The sequence below is a fragment of the Phragmites australis genome, chromosome 3 (genome assembly GCF_958298935.1).
Source record: "Phragmites australis chromosome 3, lpPhrAust1.1, whole genome shotgun sequence".
Classification (NCBI taxonomy): domain Eukaryota; kingdom Viridiplantae; phylum Streptophyta; class Magnoliopsida; order Poales; family Poaceae; genus Phragmites; species Phragmites australis.
Window position 1 is genome coordinate 24,830,310 of NC_084923.1, and position 21,134 is coordinate 24,851,443.

The following is a 21,134-nucleotide window of genomic DNA, read 5'->3' on the forward strand; positions in this document are numbered from 1 at the left end:
TATCATTTGGGACATCTTTTTCGCATATTGGAGAACTTCAATAACAGATGGGAACAAGATGTTAAGATTCTTAAGAGTCTTATAATGAGAACACCACTGAGTGTCTCCAACCTATCATATTCTTTAAACCATTCAGGGTTAAACCGATATGATTTGCCTACTATGAGTGTTTACAGATACTTAAAACCATATTGTGGTCTATGAGGACCTCTAATCAAATATGTTCTCCTTATCTCATCTGTAGCTTAAGGCTAGGATGTTCGAGTATTCTCTATTTCTATCAGCCAGATCATAAGGAAGTTCATCTAATTTTACATCTTTTGATGACAATATCAAAGAAGGATGAGCTGTACACTAATGTTTGATGCGTGTGATCTCTGCGTGAAGTCCCTTCATCACTAGCCGATGGTAATTTTCTGTTTAAGAACCGTTCCATTAAATTTTGCCACCTTCCCAATTCATGAAATCAAAGTGTAAAACACTAATTAAAGTTACTTCATACACATGTGCACAAGTAAACAACAACACAATGCCACCACTAATTTTCTTACGTGGACCTAACATCATGGAAGAAGATTAGAACTTTAGAAGCCATCAAACCCTTGTGGTAATGCGGTCCAATCTGTACACATCAGCAAAGAAGAAAGAACCACCCTCAAAGGCTTAAAATCTCCATGAGTCAAAAGCTACAAAGTTCAAACCTAACAGATCATTCGAGATTATCAGATTAAGATAATAAATCAGAGTGGCCCCTCTAGGCGGTAACATGAGATCGAAATCGAGTTTGCAAATCGAATGGGAAATTGGGGTTAGGGCAATCCTCACCTGAATGTTGCGATGTTGCCGTTGGGTCTAGGTCATTGGGTGCGTTGTCTCATGTTGTGGTGTGCCGACGTCGGAGTGTTTGTTGAGAAGAAAATGACGATATTGTGAGAGGAAGAAAGAGTCGTGCAACAATTTTGGTCTAATCAAATAATGAGCAAAGTAAGGTTGCTTTTATGATCTGCTGCTATTATGAGACAAAGTTTATTGGTGTCACTAATTATAGAATAAAGAGAGATAATTAGATTAGTAGCGCCAGTCACTCAAGAGACTAAACAAATTAGAGGCGACAGACACCATGTGAGAAAGCGTGGAGCGGCTCGAGCCCTCTACCACCTTAAAGTCAAAGGATATGTCTAGACCACACAGATGTAAGTAGGTCCAACAGAGCGACGATTTGGACATTCTCCACGGTAGAGTAAAAAATATTAATTATTTTCATAAATCAGTTTAAGAATTACTGAATTTAACATTATAATAATATTAACTATTGTGAATAAAAAATTCGACATAAATTCACTCCCGTGAACTGCACCATACGTGGGACCCACTATCGTATCGAAGGAAACTGCTGGTTCTCCCCTCCCTGAAGCTTCCCCCTCCCGCAATAACCAACCTGTACGAGGCAGCGGCGAGATCCACAGCGGAGGCGCCCTCCGTGTCGGCTATCTGCGGAGGCGTTCATCCACGCCGGCGCCGGTGGGATCCAAGCTCGGGCGTCCTCCACGGTGGCGGCGGAGGCGCCGGGGGAATCCAATTGCCGGTGCCATCTACAGCGGCGACGGCTGGATCCAAGCGCAGGCGTCCATCGTAGGCGACAGGCGCCGACGAGCAGCGGTGGCCGAGAAGGAGCACTGGCTGGCAGGTGGGTCTAATTTCTTGTTTCCGCCATGACCCGATTCAATAATTTTGGTCCGAATCTTCCCTCCTCGCCATGGTTCGCCTTCTCCAGTGGTTTTGTTTCGATTCAACGAGGACACGTCGGACGACAGTTCGGAGATTGACGATCATGAGTTTCTCATTTGATGCATTGCAATGAAATCCAGCCATGTAGGTCCAATTTAATTTCTAAAGTATGTCTAGGAATCTAAGTACTTATAGTGATTGAATCAATTTTATAAATATAGGTATTTCTGCTATATATTGATATGTTATGGTTTTTGTTGGCCTGTTGGATTTGTTATTAGAGTCAATTTTGTTGCGTAATTATGATATTCTATTTCAAACCAGCGGAAATTATGACCTAGAACAAAGAACAAAAAATATCGCCATTTTACCTGATAAATGTAAATGCACTTCGCATGTGCTGCTCAACCAGTTCGCTCTAGAGTGCCTTCTTTGGTGTCTGTCCTTTTGGTTGCTTCTGAAATATTTTGGTGTAGCATTACAGTTAGGCTATATGTGAATCGTCTGCACTAGTTGTGGTTATAGCTGAGTTTAAGTCAGCTGCACAATCCTTCTTTAATCAGAACATAATTAAATTTTATGTAACAAGGTTATATTTAATAAGAAATACGGAACAGAACATAATTGTCATGATCTTCCAACTCATATTGGCTATTATTTTAACTAGGAGCCCCAGACATCTTTATTGTTCTTCTTTGGACTTGGTTTGAATACTTTCCACTTGGTTATATGAGTTATATAATATAACATGAAAAGAAAATATGGCTCCATATCTCAACTTACTGTCACACAAATTTCCAATTTCCCCGTCAAGTTTCTGTGAAGAGCCCAAGGTTTCTTCTGTACTGTGTTCAATGGAGTATCCTGTGCACTCATGCTGTAAATTTAGTAAAACTTGCTTAGTTATGAACAAGTGATCGTGTTTGGTTCTTTTGCTAGGTCAAGCAATTGCTCATCCATCCTTGAAAAACAATGTGTTTGGTAGGTCTAAAAGCCTTTGCTGATATGTGCCAGGAAAAGCTGGCCCATGTGGTTAACTTCAGTGGGCAAAAAGTTTACTTGCTTGCCAGTTTTCCATGGATCCAAATAAATGACATAGGTTAGTTTAAGCAGTTTGCTTTTTAAGAAAACATATACTTGTTTTACATTTTCAATGCAAAAGAAGTAAATGGTAGCTTTTCTAGTTTGCATCCATGTACTCACAGGAGCTGTTTGTTCCAGTCTAGCAGCTTAAAGTGCGCTAAGGGATCTATCTTCAGGATCTTAAAGATAGTGCACTCTTTGGGTTACAGAAATGTGGGGTTTTGCATCAAATGTTTGGGTGTCTAGGTTGGGGAGGAAGAGTCCTCCAAATTGCTCTTCTTCCAATGTTGCGTGTTCTGATGACGAGGCTTCCTCATGCACAAGTAGAGAAGAAGGCCTGGAGTGCCCCATATGTTGGGAGTCCTTCAACATAGTCGAGAACATACCTTATGTGCTATGGTGTGGCCACACCATGTGCAAGAACTGCATCCTAGGCCTTCAGTGGGCTGTCATCAAAGTTCCAACTGTGCCAATCCAGCTACCATTCTTCATCTGTTGCCCCTGGTGCAATCTCCTGTCACTTCGCATACTTTACAAAGGGAACATCATATTCCCACGCAAAAATTACTTCCTCCTTTGGATGGTTGAGGGGATGAATGGCGAGCGGGCAAGATCACGGTCTGCTGTTCAAACTGAGCAACATACGGCATGGCTCTCAACCAGCAGTAGGGCAAATGGAATTGCAGGTTATTCAAACCCCATTAGATGTCCCCTTCCACCACAGGTTGATACTTCGTCCTCCAGTGCAAATGGTGCCAACCATGGGGCCCCTCTCCTGAATGCAGAGAGGGTACAAGCTTCGCTGCACAAGTCCTGTCATTCTTGGTTCACCTGACTGCCAAATTTCCTCTGGTGTTCATCTTCCTCCTCATAGTGCTCTATGCGATCCCCGCCAGCGCAGCAGTCTTGTTATTGTACATCCTTATCACAGTGCTGTTTGCGCTTCCCTCATTCTTGATATTGTATTTTGCGTATCCGAGCCTAGACTGGCTTGTTAGAGAAATCTTTGCTTGAGATTTCCTTATGAGGCAAAATCTCAATGCTGCTGTTGAATCCGTGTAACTGAACTCTCTAGTATTTGATATGTGTGTAAGTGCAAATGTTATTACACAAGTTTTGGCTTTGACTACACATGTCATACGTGCACCTCAAATATCCATGGAAATGCGCTTCGCTGCAATGAAAAATCATTGGTTTTCACTGCGCTTTTGTGATCTGCTTCACTGCAACACTACTGTATATTTGGCATCAATAGCGTAACTATCGGCTATCATTGGAGTGTTTAGGTTGGCAGTGTGGAGTAGCTACAAATCTGTTCCTACAATTGCATATGAAGTTTCTCAAAGTTTCACTTTTTTTTTGGCAAATTGTAGAATCATTTTGTAGGCATTTGGGCCTCTAATTCAAGTTTTGGTGATTAATGACAACACGATCATCATGACTAATGTGTGTTTTGTAAGATTAGTTGAAAATTAAGTCACGATGATGATACTTGGGTATTCTCGACTCCTAAATTGGTCTTCATGTTTATGGATCAAATGATATGTGCAAAGATAAGGACTATCTAGTTCTAAGTGTTGTTTGGTACTAGGAGACACTTATAGCAGTATAGGTCTGTGTTTTTCCTTTGGCCGTACTATAAAATGGTTGATTATAGTAGTTTGACCAAGTTTAAGGTAGAGAGATAGTTGTGATGCATAATTGTCAAGTATAGCACTAAGTAGCTTAGAGGAAGCCTAAAATGTTGAAAAGTCAAAACTGGGACAAAGATTGATTGAATTGGATAAGTCTCTGGGTATTTCTATTCACCGGAAATCCCGGTGTGTGCACCGGAAGCTTCTCACTGGAAGGATTCTCAGAGGGTGTAGATATTTTATGCTCAACAGAAGCTTAGGTGAGCACCAAAAGTTTGCATCGGAGAATGATTACAGTAGGGTGATTTTCAGTGAAGATCAGGGCCCTCTACTCACCAGAAGCTCCATTGATCATCGAAAACTTGCACTGGAATAGGTTTACAGTAAGGGTCAAGTTTGGTGAAGTTCAAGTTGTTCTGCTCACCAAAGATTCCAGTGATCACCAGAAACTTGGACCGGAAATTCCAGCGAGTGCACTGGAAGCTTGTCTCCGAAGGAAAGTGACTGTTTGAGAAATGGTCGTGGAAGTTTGGTCTTTTGCTCACCGAATATTTCAGTAGGAAATTTGAAATTCCAATCGAAACTTCCAGTGAGTAGAAATAAAGTTAACGACTAACTTTATGAGGAAGTTGGAGTCATAAATACTTCCCTACCTGGTCCATTTCGTCTCTCTTGGCTAGTGGTTGAGCTCAGTTACATTATTGGAGAGTCAAGAGAAAGAAAAAGCACTTGAGTGACTTTTAGGTTCCTTAATTGTAAGATTAAGGGTTTGTTTGGTAGAGCTTCATCTCTAAGAATTTTTGGAGCTAGATATTCCTAGTTTCAAAAAATTGTGGAGCTAGAGCTGTGGATACACCGAGGGTGTTTAGATGAGCTATTTTATTTTTATTTTAGTCTAAAAATAGAGACTTAAATCACTTTATTTTGGCATACAAACGTAAAATCTGATATTGAACTGAGAGCTAGAGCTCTGGCAAACAGGGTATAAGAATATCATTAGTGCTAGAAGAGTTGCTAGTGTGTATCCAATCATCTCTTTGGCTTAGATTTTGATCAAGTGAGGTTTTTAACTTGTTATTCTTGGCGATTAGCGTCACCTAAATGGCTTGTTGGTGTTTGGTCTTAAGGAGCTTCACGGTGAAGTGATTGTTGAAGCCCCAAAATGATTATGTATTGGTTGGGAGTTCATTGATCTGAAGTGGAGGACTACCACTAGAGGATGCTTGGACTCTTGCGTGGGATCAAGATGGAGCTATACCCTTGCTTGCACGGGTGCTCCAATGAGGACTAGAGGGAGTGCCAACTCTTCAATATCGCAGGAAAAAAATCGAGTCTTCATACCCTTCTCTTTACTTTGAGCGATTTATTTCTAACATTTATTTTCCACATTTATATTCTTGCAATTCCTTTTACTTGGTTGCTTTGCTAGAATAGGGACAATGCTTGATTGAGCTTGCATGTCTTTCACCTAGAAATTAGTGCACATTTAGCTTAAGATTGTTACTTTCTCTTGTAATAGTTTTTAGGGTTAAAAAAGTTTTAGAACTCAATGTACTGCACTCTTGGGCATATTGATCCTACACATAACAGGTAAACTAAATTGCACTCTGAAAACCACAGGAACTTCAAAATACCAAGTATCTTGGACTATATAGGTTATTCTTTGCTGCAAAACGTCGTATGACGATTTTGTAGATCAAATTGAATTTAAGAGAAGTGTAGAAAACCCACAGCATGCAATTCTATTGGTCATTGGGTAATTTGTTTTATTTGCCGACAAGCATCATTGATGGGATACCCTCGGCCACTAGTTTTCCCGACGGTTAAGAAAGGCGGCCGACGTTTTTTCACTCTCGTGAGATGTTAAATATCTTGTAGTAATTTAATGATTAGGGAACTAGATTATCATTTGTGTAACACTGTATCACCAATAATCCTTTAAAAAAGCACTGTATCTCTTTTTATTTCTTCTAATTAGGGACATGAGAGAGAATTGCAACCCATGATTATTACTCGTCATTATTTTTTATTTGCCGTTATTGACTTTCACCGTCTTTTAAGTGCACATTTGACTACTACTTTTTGCAACTGTATATTTATGTGTACTAATAAGGTTATCCTTTTATGAGAGAATTTCAAGAGGCAAATCTAGAGTATGTTTTTTATATAATCAATCTTTCGAGACTTGAACCACTGAATTCCAGAATTAAAAAAAAAGAAGACTTGATAAGTTTCCCCGCCAAATACACACATGGAAAACTATAACAAAATGGAACTATTTATGTCAAAGATTCGTGCACTAGCCGACAATACCCTATTCAATGAAACCACCACCCTAGTATAGGCGGCGCCGGCTTCAAGGTAACAGTGTGGCATTGCATCTAATTCCAAAAGGGGCACAGTCGGCTTCCTGGGGGATTCAATGAAACCGCTACCCTTGAAGATGGGAACAAGGCGAATATGTCCAGTGACAAACCCCGTGGAAGCTTGTAAGGGGGGCTGCTTCTTCTTCCTCTTCTTCTTTCACCTCATCCATCTCCCTTCTTCTGTTGCAAAAAATGGAGGGGCAGGGGGGCTACCCCTTTTACACGAAGCGAGGATGGAAACGGAAAAGAGTTGCTATCCGTATGCGGGCTTGCCGTACAAGCAGGTTGGGTTGTAAGTTAATTTTAAAGGCAAGGTGTTTAAAAATTCTGATAAAATATTATGTAGTCACCGAAATAAAATAAAAAAGTGGCCCTTCAGCCATCCAGCCCTAAGCGACGCCTCTTCCTTCCGGACCTTCTCTTGTGACGGTGTCCAGGCAAGGCCACCAAGTGACACCTCTTCCTCCCGGTCTCACCGGCCCGTTTGTCCCAAAGAAATTCTCACACCACATCCAAGAAATTCCTCTTCGTCGAATACGCATGAGTCCTGGCCAGCCTCCTTCCATTCACGCGAAGCATTCCACCTCCAACACTTTCTCTCTTGCAGTCCTCCTCTTTCCCTTCCCCTCAAAGTCCTCAATTGCATCAGCGTGGAGTCGAGATCCATCCGGACCTGGATTCATTTCTTCTTTTTCTTGGTAAGGAAGCCATTACTTGCTTGGATGGTTTGCCCCAACTTGTAATTTTAGTTCTGTTCTGCAAGATCTTTTTTTTTTCCTGCGAGAAATGAGATCCGAATATTTCTTACTGAGGGGCACCGCATCGATATGTCCAATTTTTCACGGATCTTTTTGCTGTGTGGCAAGGGTACTAATAGCGTTGAATTCATCTTCCACAATGTTTGTGGGGCCAAACTGAATCCCCATGCCTAGCCCATGTTGAATCCGTCCCTGTTTCTTGATATGCCACCTCTAATTAGCTGGTCGCGATATGCCTTGTATAATGATTTCCATGTTCTATGCAGGAGATAGTGAAGTCTTGGATATTTTATATTCATTCAAGATATTCATGTAAGTTCCTATATCTTCTGAGTTCTGATCTACATTTTATTCGTATCAGCAAATATGAACATTGCTTTCTTACCTTTGTTGTTGTACCTTTATATTTTCTTTATGCAAGTTTTGTTCAATGAACTCAGGAGATGGGTGATGTACTGTTTCATTAAGCATCGTTCCACTTATCTATTCCCAAATTTAGCATACTTGCTTAGTGATGTTTGATGAAAATTGTTCTTATGAATGACTGTGAGTACCAGATGCATCAGACGGTGAAGGGTTTGTGCATTTGAGAAATCTACTCATATGCCAGCTGATGAACCACAAACCAAAGGAAAAGGAAGTGATTTTTAAACATTTGCTTTACTACACTAAAAGGGCATTATATTTGTGATACTGAGAATGATTGCTCAACAGCATAAATGAGACCTTATGTCACCCTTGATGTCGAAAGTTCTACCTCCGAGGTGTCATAAGTGGAATTCAGTTTGGTGCTATGTCCAAATCATGTTGCTCGTGTCATCTAGTTTTGGTGATGGTTCTTGTATTCTCTGTTTTTTTTTTTTCCATGGTTGGAGCACTTGATTCTGAGTTTATCACAAGGAACTATATTTTGCATTTTTTACTAGTATTATTTGCGTTAAACTCGTTACATATCTTATTGTTTGATCAAATTGGTTACTTGGAGACATGAATCATTTAGTTGTAACTTCTGTGGAACTTTACATTTCTAAACTAGTATCGTTATAGATTGTGGATGCTTCCATAGTCTTAGGCTGCTGTGACATTTGTCACGCGCTTCTGGGATCCGAGATTCTTGAAGAATCCTATCCATTCTTGGGTTATGTATGGAAAGATAGAAGTCTACAATTTTGGGTATTCACTTAATTTTGTTATTCTACATGGATTTTGTTCATATCAAGCACCCATCTGTCCTTGCTCTGTGAAGTGTGTTCTACATTTTACCCTGTTAGCCATCTTTATGCAATTCATATTACGGTGATATTGAACATAGGAGTAGTTCTGCTACTTTTGTTTGACTGCTCATGAAGTAATTAGCATCTTTTTTATCAACTTTTAATTCGTGGCTGGTTCCATCTTTTTTCAGACTCTTGTGTCTATCCTGAAGGAGTAGAGGACATTCCATCTCCTTTATTTCTTGAATAGGAATGGAAAATGAAGTTCCTGGTGAAGTTCTCAAGGCTGTTTTCCAATTATTGGACGGGAAAGACCTAGTGTTTTGCATGCTTGTATGCCGTCAGTGGCATGAAATTGCGAAGGACGATTACTTCTGGAAATGCATTTGCGCACGAAAATGGCCTTCCATTTGCAAACAGCCACCTTCTGATGCAAACTACCAAAAACTCTATTTAACCTTCTCCAAGCCACGGAAGACGCAGCACCTCCCTGTACCAAGGCTCACATTTGAGGATCTGGTGTTTTATATTGATATGTGGCTTGATGGGCCACTCATCTTTTCTCAAGCAGTTTCAGGCTGCACCCTTCGAGCAGGCCTACAGTGCGCACCTCGCGGCATTCCAGATATACTTGCTGCCCATATAAATACCCTAGACTGCATTATGATGATGGAAGTCGAACCCAAGCTGGCAATCCCTACGGGGCAAGCCATCACTGTGTCTGTTCTCGCCCACCGCAAGGATACCAACAAGATGGCTTGCATAATTAATGAATCAACATTTGAGTACATTGACAGTAATGCAGCGCGTGCACTGGCATACGAGTACCTCCAGTTTTCGCCGAGAAACCCATTCATATCAGACATCCGAGCATGGTTGTCCCTGCTGTTCCTGTCCAAAGGATCAAACGTCATTGAGGTATTTGGTATTGAGCTAGATTTTTGTGACGCTGCAAGGTCAGAGACCGAAATTCTGTGGCTCTTAGATATGCTTGATTGGAAATAGAAGTTTTCGTTTTATTTTATTTTTCTTGTGATTTGCCGCATGTAAAGACATGTTCATGGTTGGTTCATCTCTTCCTGTTGCATGTATGCTACGGAACTACTTTTGGAAACTTGGAACAAATTGCACCAGTTACTCCAGGTGTAGCAGAGCATCAATTGCTTCTGATTCTGATCATGTTGCTCATCTTCATGTCTTCTCGGTTTTAGAAATGAACACATGGTAATGCTTGAAGCATATTTCTTCTAGCTTTTGGATCATGTTCTTTGCTTCACCAGGCACCATTTTTTAGGATGTTTTTCTCATGTACCAGATTATACTGCTATTGGTCATGAGTTAAATAATATGTGATATCGTCCTTGGGTCTAAAAATGGAAAATGTGCTGAGTCTGTCTCCGTTCGTCCAATGTTGAAGGGTGGCATGGTATCGCGACCAACCATGTAAGAGTTTCCAAAAACGGCATCTGTTTTTGAAGTCAAGAAAATGACTCTTCATCGGCATCCTCTGTTTCTGCCGATCCGGTTTCTTTTTCGGCAGTACTCTCGTGCAGTCTATATCGAATTCTTCATGACTGCACCGCAGCCACATTCCCATGGTACTGCCTCCAATCTCGACATGTCAGGTCAGGGGAAAAACACATGGCCTGATCCACAATATATATGCAGAAAAAAAAATCCTACAGCTGGCAGCCTGCATACAATAATACCCAACTGATGCGCGATGCTGAAACGAACATCCCTAAGACTGAGACTTGCTTGAGTTCTGTGGATGTGTGACGTCACAGGTGACATCCTACGCCACTACATGCATAACGATCCGGCCTCTCGACTGGAGTACTGACTGGCGAACCTAAAAGCAGCAACTGCAGCTCACTTGTACGCTTACAACCACCTAGATAACAATATTGTTAGGGAAAAATAAGCTAGTACGAAGATAACGGTTGAAGATCACTATTTCGGTCCTTTTAATTTTTTGTTAGAAGCTCGATCTCTGATATTATTATATCCTTTCATGGTATCCGTTCGCACCTATAAAGCCTTTCTCGGCTCTGCCGGTTCAACCCCCGAAGCCTTTCAAAACACAGCATCTCGAAGCCTCGGTCCTCCGAAACTTCGGCCTCTCAAAGTCCCGGCCCTCTAAGGTTCCATTTCCCAACACATTCACCTCCCTGTTCTATGCCTCCCAAGGCCCTCGTCACGGGACGATTAAGCCACCTTCCCGAAGGCAACAGGGTGAGTTAGCAGACCCTGGAAAGATCTGCTGGAAGGGAAGTATTGGTCATGCTTTGCTTGCTAGGAAGTGACCGGCATTAAAGGTCTAGGCTGATGGGAACCACTCTGGCATCCTGGCGTGATGAGGACTATCCTGACACCCCTGACAATGCGGCGTCGGGTCGCAATCGGTAACCGGCTCGCCCTCCTCAGGGGGCAGACACCACGATAATTACCACGATGGATATTTATCTTCCGACAGGATAGAAGGTAGTTATCCGGGATAAGGTTCAGTAATTTAGCTGGATCCCGAATATTTGTACATTATGATAACTTGTACGCCAAGTTACGTATGGCCATATAAATAGGAGGAGATGGTCCTCGCCAAGGGGGGACCCAACAGAACGGCAAAAATAGAAACACACTACAGCGAACGCAGTGATACTCCCCTCCCAGAGTAACACATTTTTCTATCATCAATAAATTTGTGGTGTTTCTTCCTCTCAAACTTCGTCTCTAAACTTGAGTCTCCTCCTTAAAAGAAACTCTTGCCGTACTTGCTGGGGCAAGACGAACTCTTGCTCCAACAAACATAAACAACAAAAGCCGAGTTGCATCTCTGTTTGCAACAGATGGAGCTCGATTGTTGTTAGCTGCCAGCAATGGCCATTGTATAGATAGGTACATAGCAGAGAGAACAGACCAGACCGACGCAGAGGGGATCCGGAGGAGGAAGAAGCAGCTCGCTAGCTTAGCACAGGTGCAGCGGAAGAGGAACCTCGATGGTGTAGGCTACGTGCTGCCCTGCCCGTGTAGGTACCTCATCAGCGTGTCCAAGTTGCTCTTCGCTGCATCCACCAGCATGCCTAGCTGCCACTCGTTCGCCCGCCATCACCATCATCGTCTGGATCACCAAGTTGGAGTACATGTTGATCATCATGCCCTTGTCCCACCTGGTTCTAAGACTAAACCGAATGTAAACTGCATGTATTATTGGTCTGCCGACACCAAGCTGGATTATTAGATACTCACTCATGCCTCTAGACTCCATGTATAGTTATTTACCTGCACAACATAGTTTCCAAATTGGTCTGCCGGCGATTGGTAACAGCTTCCACAATCTATGACATCAATGTACGGTAGATTTCTGAATCATCACAGAACGCCAGCGCTTGCTCGGGAGTTTAGGATGGTAAACAAATGAGTGGGTGATGAACAAAAACTATACACGGATGAATGCAGATCAAATGATGATGCCAAATGAACAACCTGAATGACACGACATCCTCACGAATGGGTGGACTACGCCTTGGCCGTTCCGCAGAAGCTACTGGTGCTGAATGAACTTATACGCTGCGGTGCCACGCGCTCTATGCATTTCTGAACAACACGGTTTGCGTTCTGGTCGCTGAGCACATTTCAGCATCGTGCTGCAAAGCTCCCTGGACATCTCAACCTCCTGACCAAGGTCGCTTATTTCAAAAGCCTAAAGAGACATAGCAAATCAACAATATTCAACTAGCACATCATTGATGAAGTTCACCGCAAAAAGATAAAAAAAAGCGCTGTACTTTGCAGACAAGTAAAGAGCTTATGCACTTATTAGTCATGCATTCCAATTCACATGAACATTAAATCAGAGGCCACTCATAAAAAATAGATAAAATTAGGTAGATACCATCACAAAAGTATCCATATTATGTCATTCTTATACCGATGATATTATCTAACTTTTATGATTTTTGCGATGGTATCCAGCAAATTGCCCTTAAAAAATATAGTGCAACTTTCCAAGCTATACAAATACATAAAACACGTCCAAATATGAACTGATGTAAAAGGCACATTGTCTGGTTTACCTTCTGGATCACTTGATAACCGTGCATATGGAGGCTTAGGCCTAACACATGCCCACCAATTAGATGACCGATGAGCTTCCTTCTGGTAGAATGGCAGTACTTTGCAGATAAGTAAAGAGCTTATATACTTACTAGTCATGCATTCCAATTCACATGAACATTAAATTAGAGGCCACTCGTAAAAAATAGACAAAATTAGATGGATATCATCACAAAAGTGTCCATATTGGAAAATAATATCGATATGAGGATGACATGTGGGCCCATATGTCATCCTCACGCCGATGATATTTTCCAATTTTTGTAATTTTTGCGATGGTACCCAACAAATTGTCCCTAAAAAATATGGTGCAACTTTCCAAGCTATATAAATACATAGAACACGTCCAAATATGAACTGATGTAAAAGGCACAGTGTCCAGTTTACCTTCTAGATTACTCGACAACCTGCATATGGAGGCTTAGGCCTAACACATGCCCGCCAATTAGATGACTGGTGAGCTTCCTTCTGGTAGAATGGTGGTCCGTGCTCAAGAAGTCGATGGAAAAGCAATAAGAGATTAGCAATAGGAGTTCATGCTCAATTATATCCTAGAGCTTCAAAGATTCAGTTTATATAAAACAGGGCATCTCGAGCGAAAACACCTTAAATGTTGGAAATTTTGCAAATTTGTCAAAAAAAAACATACCTAGAAGCTTTCAAATTTCTCGAAAAAATACACAACTATAAGTGAGGTTATGGTACATCCATGCAAAAATTCATGAGCAACCTCAATTTCATTTGCAATATACAAAGATGACAAATTTCAGGTCCATTAGCACCACATCACAAATGTTGGTCATATAGTGCTATTGCACCGCAACTTTTTCTTTTTTTTCTTATCTCACAAAAGGAATCAAATTTGAACTTGAAAATTTGAATTAATATAGAACATAAGCTCACCTACAACTCAGGAATTTTAAGGTTTTTTGAGAACTATGTAAATTGTATAAGAAATTTGCATCATTTTAAAAAACTAGCCTATTTTCACATGAGGTGCACCATATGTAGAAGTTGGAGGAAACCTTCTGGACGGCCTGAATGTTAACAAAGACATCAATGGTCAGCATACAAATATAAGGCATGATTTGTGCATGACAATAATTTTTTTGGAACACTGCATAGACCATAGTTATCTCTTATTTTGTTGCTGTCTCAAGAACCTGATGCACAACATGGTTCCCCGTTAGATCAGCACTGCATATAAAAATTACAGTAAGGAATGGCTATATATGACTCACATAAATCACAAGTTGATGCTGCACTTGAGTGTTGAAATAGTTATATGCACCTGAAAGCAGGTACTTGACCCTTGATGTGAATGAGATTGAAGGTGCAGTTCACTGGAGATACTCATCTGTTATTGAAGGAGTTCAAAGTTCAAGTGCCCCAGCAAAAGTTGAGCAAGACACCCAAATCATGCTTGAGCATGATTTGGGAGTCTTGCTGAACTGTCGTTGGGGCACTAAAAATCGTGAACCTGAGGCACCACTACAAACAGACACATGACATGTTTGGTTCATTACCACACATTGTCACATCACCTTGCCAAATCTTGCCTAAGGTGTGGTGAACAAATTGTTAGCTACACATTAGGCAAGGTTTGTCTAAGGAATGCTTCTATTGATAGGTGGGGTCTAGAGAAAAAAAATGTAGAATGTAAATTTTTTGTCAATGATCTAAAGAGCTTCCACAAAAAATATTGGCAAAATTTGACAAAGTGTCGTAGCCAACCAAACATGCCCTTCATGATTGCTCATTTACCCTTAAAGATTGAAGCCAGCAGTTTCTTTCGCATTGTTGTCATACAAGTTCATTATTTGTGAACAACAGGAATTGATTCATGCCTTCAGCAAACACTGTTGCCAGGTCAAATTCTTCCTCTCCCAGTAGTAGCTCAAGAAAAGTTGGCTCTGTTTTGGCCAGAACAAGAAGTTTTGAATTCCGATCATCTGAAGGTTCCTACAGATCTATAGAAACATTCGGATAATCTGGAGTCAAAACTTTGCTGCTTGGATCATCCTGAGGAGGAAACAACAACCTTTTCAATACCATAAAGATAATATTTTCAGTAATATACTAGAATATATTGGTGCAACTACTAAAAGATGGTGCATATTAGCATGTATACTTGATGTACATTACCATGCACAAGTTACCACTCTACGGTACTGATTGTTCACTACTCACTACTCAATGGATCATATCCCATATTGAATCAAAGATAGACAAACTTCTCAAAGTAAATTTTCTCTACTAATGGTTTCTGCATCAATAGAAAAAAATAAAGCCCTACTTTTATTCGGACACATAACTATTTCATGCAATGTATGACAACTAGCAAAATGCAGTACCCTATAGCAGGGAAGGTAACTCATTATTAAAAATTAATACCTATTTTATCATTTAAAAATAGGTAGTCTACAGAATCATGTAAACAGCAAATAGTCTAAGAGTTATGTTAAACAGTGTACCTAAACTCTCCAAATGCATGACAAGGGTTCGCTATTCAGCATCCTTGACTTGATGAATCCACATCGGAATGTGGAAACAAAAGTTATACGTTCCCTTTTATGGGAGGCAACTACTAAAAATATATATTAGCTTCTTAAGCAAAAAGGATTACCTCCTCCAACATCTGGCTAGATCTGAGATCTATTCAGTCAAGAAACCCTAATGGGTTTATCAAACTTCAGTCTTAGATCTTCAATGGCCAATAGTCCTATTTGGGAAATTATTGGCTCCCAACAAGCAAGATTACCGCCTCCACAGTAATATATGTTATTAAATTTCTGCCTTATCAAAAGGCTCAACCCCAAATAGATAGGTCTAAGAAGCAGTAGTTTACCTTGCTACAATCTTGAACGAGTTGCTGGTGTTAAGTCGGATGAAAAAGAGGATAAATTGGTTGCCACCCAAGCCACAGATCTAATAGAGTGTTGCAGGCAAAGCCGGTAGAAAGAATATGATTGGGGCAGATCAGGATAGGATATGGTTGATCGACTCACAACAATAACTATAACAAAAGGGACGCAAGAAATCAGCAAGTTATGGTGATGCAAGTATGGAAGAGGAAGGCAATGGAAGGTGGTGTCAAAGGGGGTAGGTAGGGGTGGCGGCGAGATTGGGGGAGTGGCAATGGAGTGAGCAAGGAGGGGTATGTTATATATAAAGAAAACCCTAAAATATGATAAAAGTCCATTTTACCCCTTAAAGTATTTTGTGGTTTATTTAATCTTTTAAAGTTTCAATATCGGATCAATCTACACCTGAAGTGGTTTTGCTAGGAGGTTTTGATTACGTGGACAATGGTATTGCCATCTGTCCCGCCATATCAGACACAACCTTTCATGTCACCCTTTTCTCCCCCATCACCCACCCACACACAGAGATACCCAGTCATGGTCCCAGAGATTTAGGGAAGCCTGGGAGGACTTTTAGAGGAATATTTTATCAATAAAAATATGCTCTAATTAATAAAGCCATATTTAAATATTAAAATAGTGAAAGAAGAAAAATATGTTCACTAGTATATAATAAAATATAGATGAAGCAAATGCTAACTAAACAAGCCTACGGTTATGAGGCAATTGCTTTTTTCGAGTCTTGACGCTTTGGAAGCCGAAGAAAAGTGTAATGGAGGCCTTCAACTAAACATAAACACAAAGTGAATTCTTAGTGTGTTCATATGTACATCATAAAGACAACTTTCATCAACGACTACTATGAGTATTATTCAAGGATTTCAAGGTTATGAGCTTAGTTTGGATATACTTTTGACCACTCTGAATTCCTTAAATCTATTTTCAGTGAAGTATTTACCATACAACCATAAGCGAAAGGTAATTAACTTTGATATGCTTCTCAGCTAGTAGGATTTCCTCAACCATCAGCTTCATCAACGTTTTGTTTTGCTTCCTTCGGGAAGCATGAAAAGTAGGCGGCAACGTTTTTTCAATATAGAAACAGCCGAACAAGATGATTGGGATTGTCGAGATAGCTTCTACGCTTGGAAGAAACAAAAGAGAGCAAGTCACATAACCTATTAACTGCAATACTTAACTTATTGGCTGACCTAGTTAATGACTTAACATTGCATATTTTGTTGACAGCTTGCCCATATGTATAGTCTACAGACTTTTGGGGCCCGCCCCTCTGCCATGCCCGACGGCTGGCCCTGTCTACAAGCGCGTCCTCGTGTGGACGCTGCTGCTAACAGCGTCGTTCCTATTTTTAAAAACGTTTCTCCTTTTTGACTACTTTTAAAATTACGAATATTTTAATTCACATTTCCTACATCTCATACGTCCAAAATCTTCGAGAGATTTCAGGCGCCGTGCCGTATGAACACGTCGCCGCCGGATTAGGAGGTGGGGGTTCAGGAGGGTGGTTCGTGATGCCAAATTTAGAAGGAGGATGGAGGTGGCGGTTGGACCGGCGATGGACGGTAGCTTGGCTGTGTGGCGACGGGCGATGCCACGGGCGATAGGGGGGTTAGCGGCGGGGGAGCATAAAAATAGATTAATTAGTGCGGTAGAGATGGTGGGTGCGAATCCAGTAACGAGGAAGTCACCGAGATGGGAGGAGGTGGGAGGAGCGAGACAAGGTATCGACACCGGGCCTATGGTGCATGAGAAAGCTGTGGGAGATTGAAGATGACACCCTGACGGCTTGATCTATATCCATCTGTCCATGTTTATTGACTGATTTTTTTTAATTCAAGCATACAAAGAATAAGATCACCCATTTTAATTATTATAGATAAAAGAATATGGTATACGGAGTTGCCTGTCAGCGGCCAATCTAGCGAAGGGCAGGGGCAGAGACGAATCACGAATCTTCAAGCACAGAAGACGGTAAGAAGATCGGTTCGAATTATAAAAAAAATTACTAGTTTCATTGTACCCATTGCTCATACAGCTCGACAACGAAAGCATGCACGACCATAAATTCAGAATGTCCGTGAAAAGCAAGCTAGACAACAAAACAAGCACAAACTAGTTTTTTTATGTGAAGGATGGAGATTTATTCGTTCCAAATAGGGGATAGCATAAACTAGCTTATCATTGTTGTCGTGGAGCACAGGCCACGACCAGGCCCATGCAGCCTAAGCAGAGCAGATAGCCCGGGCTCAGCCCAGCACCGACCTGTCGAAGATCCAACTGAACCGGACAAGGCTGGGCTCGCTGCGGGCCGCCCTCCGGTGTGCCAGCTCCTCCATCCTCCGGATCTTGGGCGCCAGACCGCAAACGTACTCCTGCTCGCGGCGGCCCTCGCTGGACAGCCCGGTGAGCTCCGCAACTCGCCACCGGTGCACGAAGTGCTCCACGAGGTCGCCATAGTCGCTGGCCGTGTACACGCCGACGCGCTGCGCCACAGCGGAGAACCGCGCGAACAGGGTGTCGACGTCGGCGCGGCCGTCCGACATGAGCTGCCCCGGCATGGTCACCTTCCCGCGCATGACGTAGCCCAGCGCGCGCATCATGCCGTCGGGGTCCAAGTAGAACAGCTTGGCGCACGCCTTGGTGTACCCCGCCTCGTGCCGCCTCTCGTCGGCGGTTATGACACCGCAGATCTTGGCGAGCGCCCGGTCGCCGTGCTGCCCCGCGAGCCTCGCCGTGTGGCTGTGGGAGATGAAGGTGGCGCGCTCCTGGAACGCGCCGTAGATCAAGCTGTGGTATGGGCTCTTGGGAACCAGCATTTCCTTCGCGCCAAAACACAATTAAATCGTTCAACGCACGAAATTTAAAGGAGGTGAACACGCATCGCATGTATGTTTGCATGTACGTACCATGCCGTTGCGGAGGAGGTGGTGGATGGTGGTCTCGACCTGGCGCATGTCGACGCGGCCGGTGAGGTAGAGGTAGCGGTTGAGGAGGTCGCCATGGCGGTTCTCCTCGGCGGTCCAGCCGCGTAACCATCGTGCCCAGGGGAGCGTGCTGGAGCCCGTCTCGTCGCCGGAGCCCTCAGTGCGGTTGCCCATGCTCTGGTACGTGGGCAGCGCCTCCTCCGTCACCATGTTGCCCACCAGACACACGAGCACGTCGTCAGGCAGGCACGCCGCGCCTGCCCGCAGATCCGCCACTCCCTCCGTGAACGCGTCAAATGCCTCGGCCTCCGAACTGCCGGGCTCCGCGGAGGAGCGCGGCAGGTAGTCGTGCGGCTGCCACGCGGACTCCACGGGACTGAGCAGCGGGAGCATGTTCTCCGCCACCCACCCGTTCAGCGAACGGATGATCTCCACCTGCTCCCGCGGCACCGGCGGCCGCTCCATCTCCACCCCACCTCTGCCGCCTGGTGCCGCGACCGATGCCGACGCAGCCGTGGTAGCAGCAGTCCATCTCCCTGCCCCGCCTATGCTGCTGCAGCCGGATGCACATGCACGCAGGGCGTGCACACTGGTTGCCGTGCACGATGCACACAAGAAATCAGTACGTACTGTCTTCCTTCATATTTTTGTTTTATTTTCGTTAATCAATCTTTTTATGCTTTTTAGTTTACCCTTATGAGAAATTACATTCGCCCAGCTTTTAATTTGGATGCATTTATACAAAACATCAAGGAAACATATGTAAATGAAACAATTATTTTCAGATTGCAACACTAGTATATACTCCCGCCATTAAAAATGTAAAACATATTTGGTTTTGAAACACTAGTATACTCTCGGAGGGAGTACTTAGTATATACCTGGGGTATGCAGGGTAGAGAAGCCTGAGTCCTCCCAATCTCGCTGAGCTCGTGTTTCTCCGGTCGAGGGAGCAGAGCTTGACCGTTGCCACCGTAGTAAGCCCTTGAGTCGCCATGGCTCCTGCTTTTGCTTACAAAGTGTGTAGGATGCTGCAAATGCATGCAATGGCGCATATATATATATATATATACATATATTGTTTAGGTTTAACTCTAGTTATTACTACGTTACCTCCACACACGTATATATATATACACACACATACGGTGAGGCTATTATGCGTCTATGCGTAGTTGTTATTCGCATTGCGTACATTCCCAGTTACAACCTGAAATATTGTGAGTTACAACTTGTTAGCTAGACCAGTTACAACTTCACGTCCAAAAATATATAATTGTAATACGAGAAACTAATACTGTGAGTTACAACTTGTTAGGTAGATCAGTTACAACTTCACGTCCAGAAATGCATAATTACAACACAAGAAACTAACAATATGAGTTACAACTTGTTATTTGCACTGCGCATATCCCCCAGTTACAACTCGAAACACTGTGAGTTACAACCCTAAACACTGTGAGTTACAACTTGTGGGGTGTGCGCAGACATGAACTACAATAAGCATACCTGCAGAATATATATACAGTATATATATACACACACATACATACATATATATACATACATACATATATATACATACATATATATACATACATATATATATATATATAGTCTAGGCTCAACTTTAGTTATTGTTGCATCACCTCCGGTTACAATTCAAAAAATAGCAGAGTTGCAATTTGCAAGACAAAGAGTTACAACCAGACGTAAATTAAAAAAATTAAGTTACAATTGCATTATAGATGAACGTAACTCCTATCAAATTCTTTGTCTAATGATATATAACCTAAGGAATATGATTCTAATTATATATATAATATAATTGATTGTAACTCGTTAGTTTCTCATGTTGTAATTATATATTTATGGACGTGCGGTTGTAACTGATCTACCTAGCAGATTGTAACTGACAGTTTTTGACACTACATAAAAAAACATACAAAGAAGACACTGCATAAGTGATAAAAGTGACGGGTCGTAGTTATGACTCATCGCTAATGACGACTCATCAGTGACGGATCATCCTAGGTGAATAATTGGTGACGGTTGAAAACTTTACCAATCACCGATGATTAGTAAGGGGTTATTCTAGACCAATCATTAGTGATATGGTCAAATTTTGACCCGTCATCAATAACAAACTTATTAGTGAAGCGTTTTCTAAGCCAATCATTAGTAACGAATCAAGTTATGACCTGTCACTAATGATAGTATTCACAAATATTTGAGTCAGTTTCAGTAGTAGAATAATTTTGACCCGTCACATATATACTCTACAGTCTTATACAATATAATCTGACACAACACTAGCCTACTACCGTACTGATACCAGAGTAACGTAAGGGCCACAAACTTCAAGTATTATCGAGTTAGAAGTTCCATATTTCAAATTGAAAGTGTATTAAAAAAAGTCAAAAGTGTTT

At 42.0% G+C, this 21,134-nt stretch overlaps 2 protein-coding genes across 4 annotated transcripts; one reads left to right on the forward strand and one right to left on the reverse strand.

The window, feature by feature from the left end:
• The first annotated feature begins 1,364 nt into the window (after positions 1–1,364).
• LOC133912713 (F-box protein At5g39250-like) lies at positions 1,365–9,962 on the forward strand. 3 transcript variants are annotated; one of them, XM_062355591.1, is made up of 4 exons: positions 1,365–1,687; positions 7,836–7,881; positions 8,617–8,742; positions 8,975–9,962. In XM_062355591.1, exon 4 carries the CDS (start codon positions 9,036–9,038, stop codon positions 9,786–9,788), a length of 753 nt encoding a protein of 250 aa, XP_062211575.1. In that variant the 5' UTR covers positions 1,365–1,687; positions 7,836–7,881; positions 8,617–8,742; positions 8,975–9,035; the 3' UTR covers positions 9,789–9,962. The 3 variants fall into 3 exon arrangements, with proteins under 3 accessions (XP_062211575.1, XP_062211573.1, XP_062211574.1); XM_062355589.1 differs by lacking the exon at positions 8,617–8,742; XM_062355590.1 differs by lacking the exons at positions 7,836–7,881; positions 8,617–8,742.
• An 8,065-nt stretch (positions 9,963–18,027) lies between these two features.
• Positions 18,028–19,770, reverse strand: LOC133911109 (acyl-[acyl-carrier-protein] desaturase 4, chloroplastic-like). Its single transcript, XM_062353320.1, has 3 exons — positions 19,587–19,770; positions 18,688–19,294; positions 18,028–18,600 (listed from the first exon to the last, which is right to left on the reverse strand). Exons 1-3 carry the CDS (start codon positions 19,700–19,702, stop codon positions 18,028–18,030), a joined length of 1,296 nt encoding a protein of 431 aa, XP_062209304.1. The 5' UTR covers positions 19,703–19,770.
• Between the last annotated feature and the right edge of the window lie 1,364 nt (positions 19,771–21,134).

What these genes read in the sequence shown, in the direction of transcription:
- LOC133911109 (XM_062353320.1), bottom strand. Translation starts at nt 19,702, where the DNA reads ATGGCGACTCAAGGGCTTACTACGGTGGCAACGGTCAAGCTCTGCTCC. An exon ending in CTCTACCCTGCATACCCCAG is followed by an intron (nt 19,295 to 19,586) that starts GTATATACTAAG and finishes CACGGCAACCAG; the next exon opens with TGTGCACGCCCTGCGTGCAT. An exon ending in ACCTCCTCCGCAACGGCATG is followed by an intron (nt 18,601 to 18,687) that starts GTACGTACATGC and finishes TTTGGCGCGAAG; the next exon opens with GAAATGCTGGTTCCCAAGAG.
- LOC133912713 (XM_062355591.1), top strand. Translation starts at nt 9,036, where the DNA reads ATGGAAAATGAAGTTCCTGGTGAAGTTCTCAAGGCTGTTTTCCAATTA.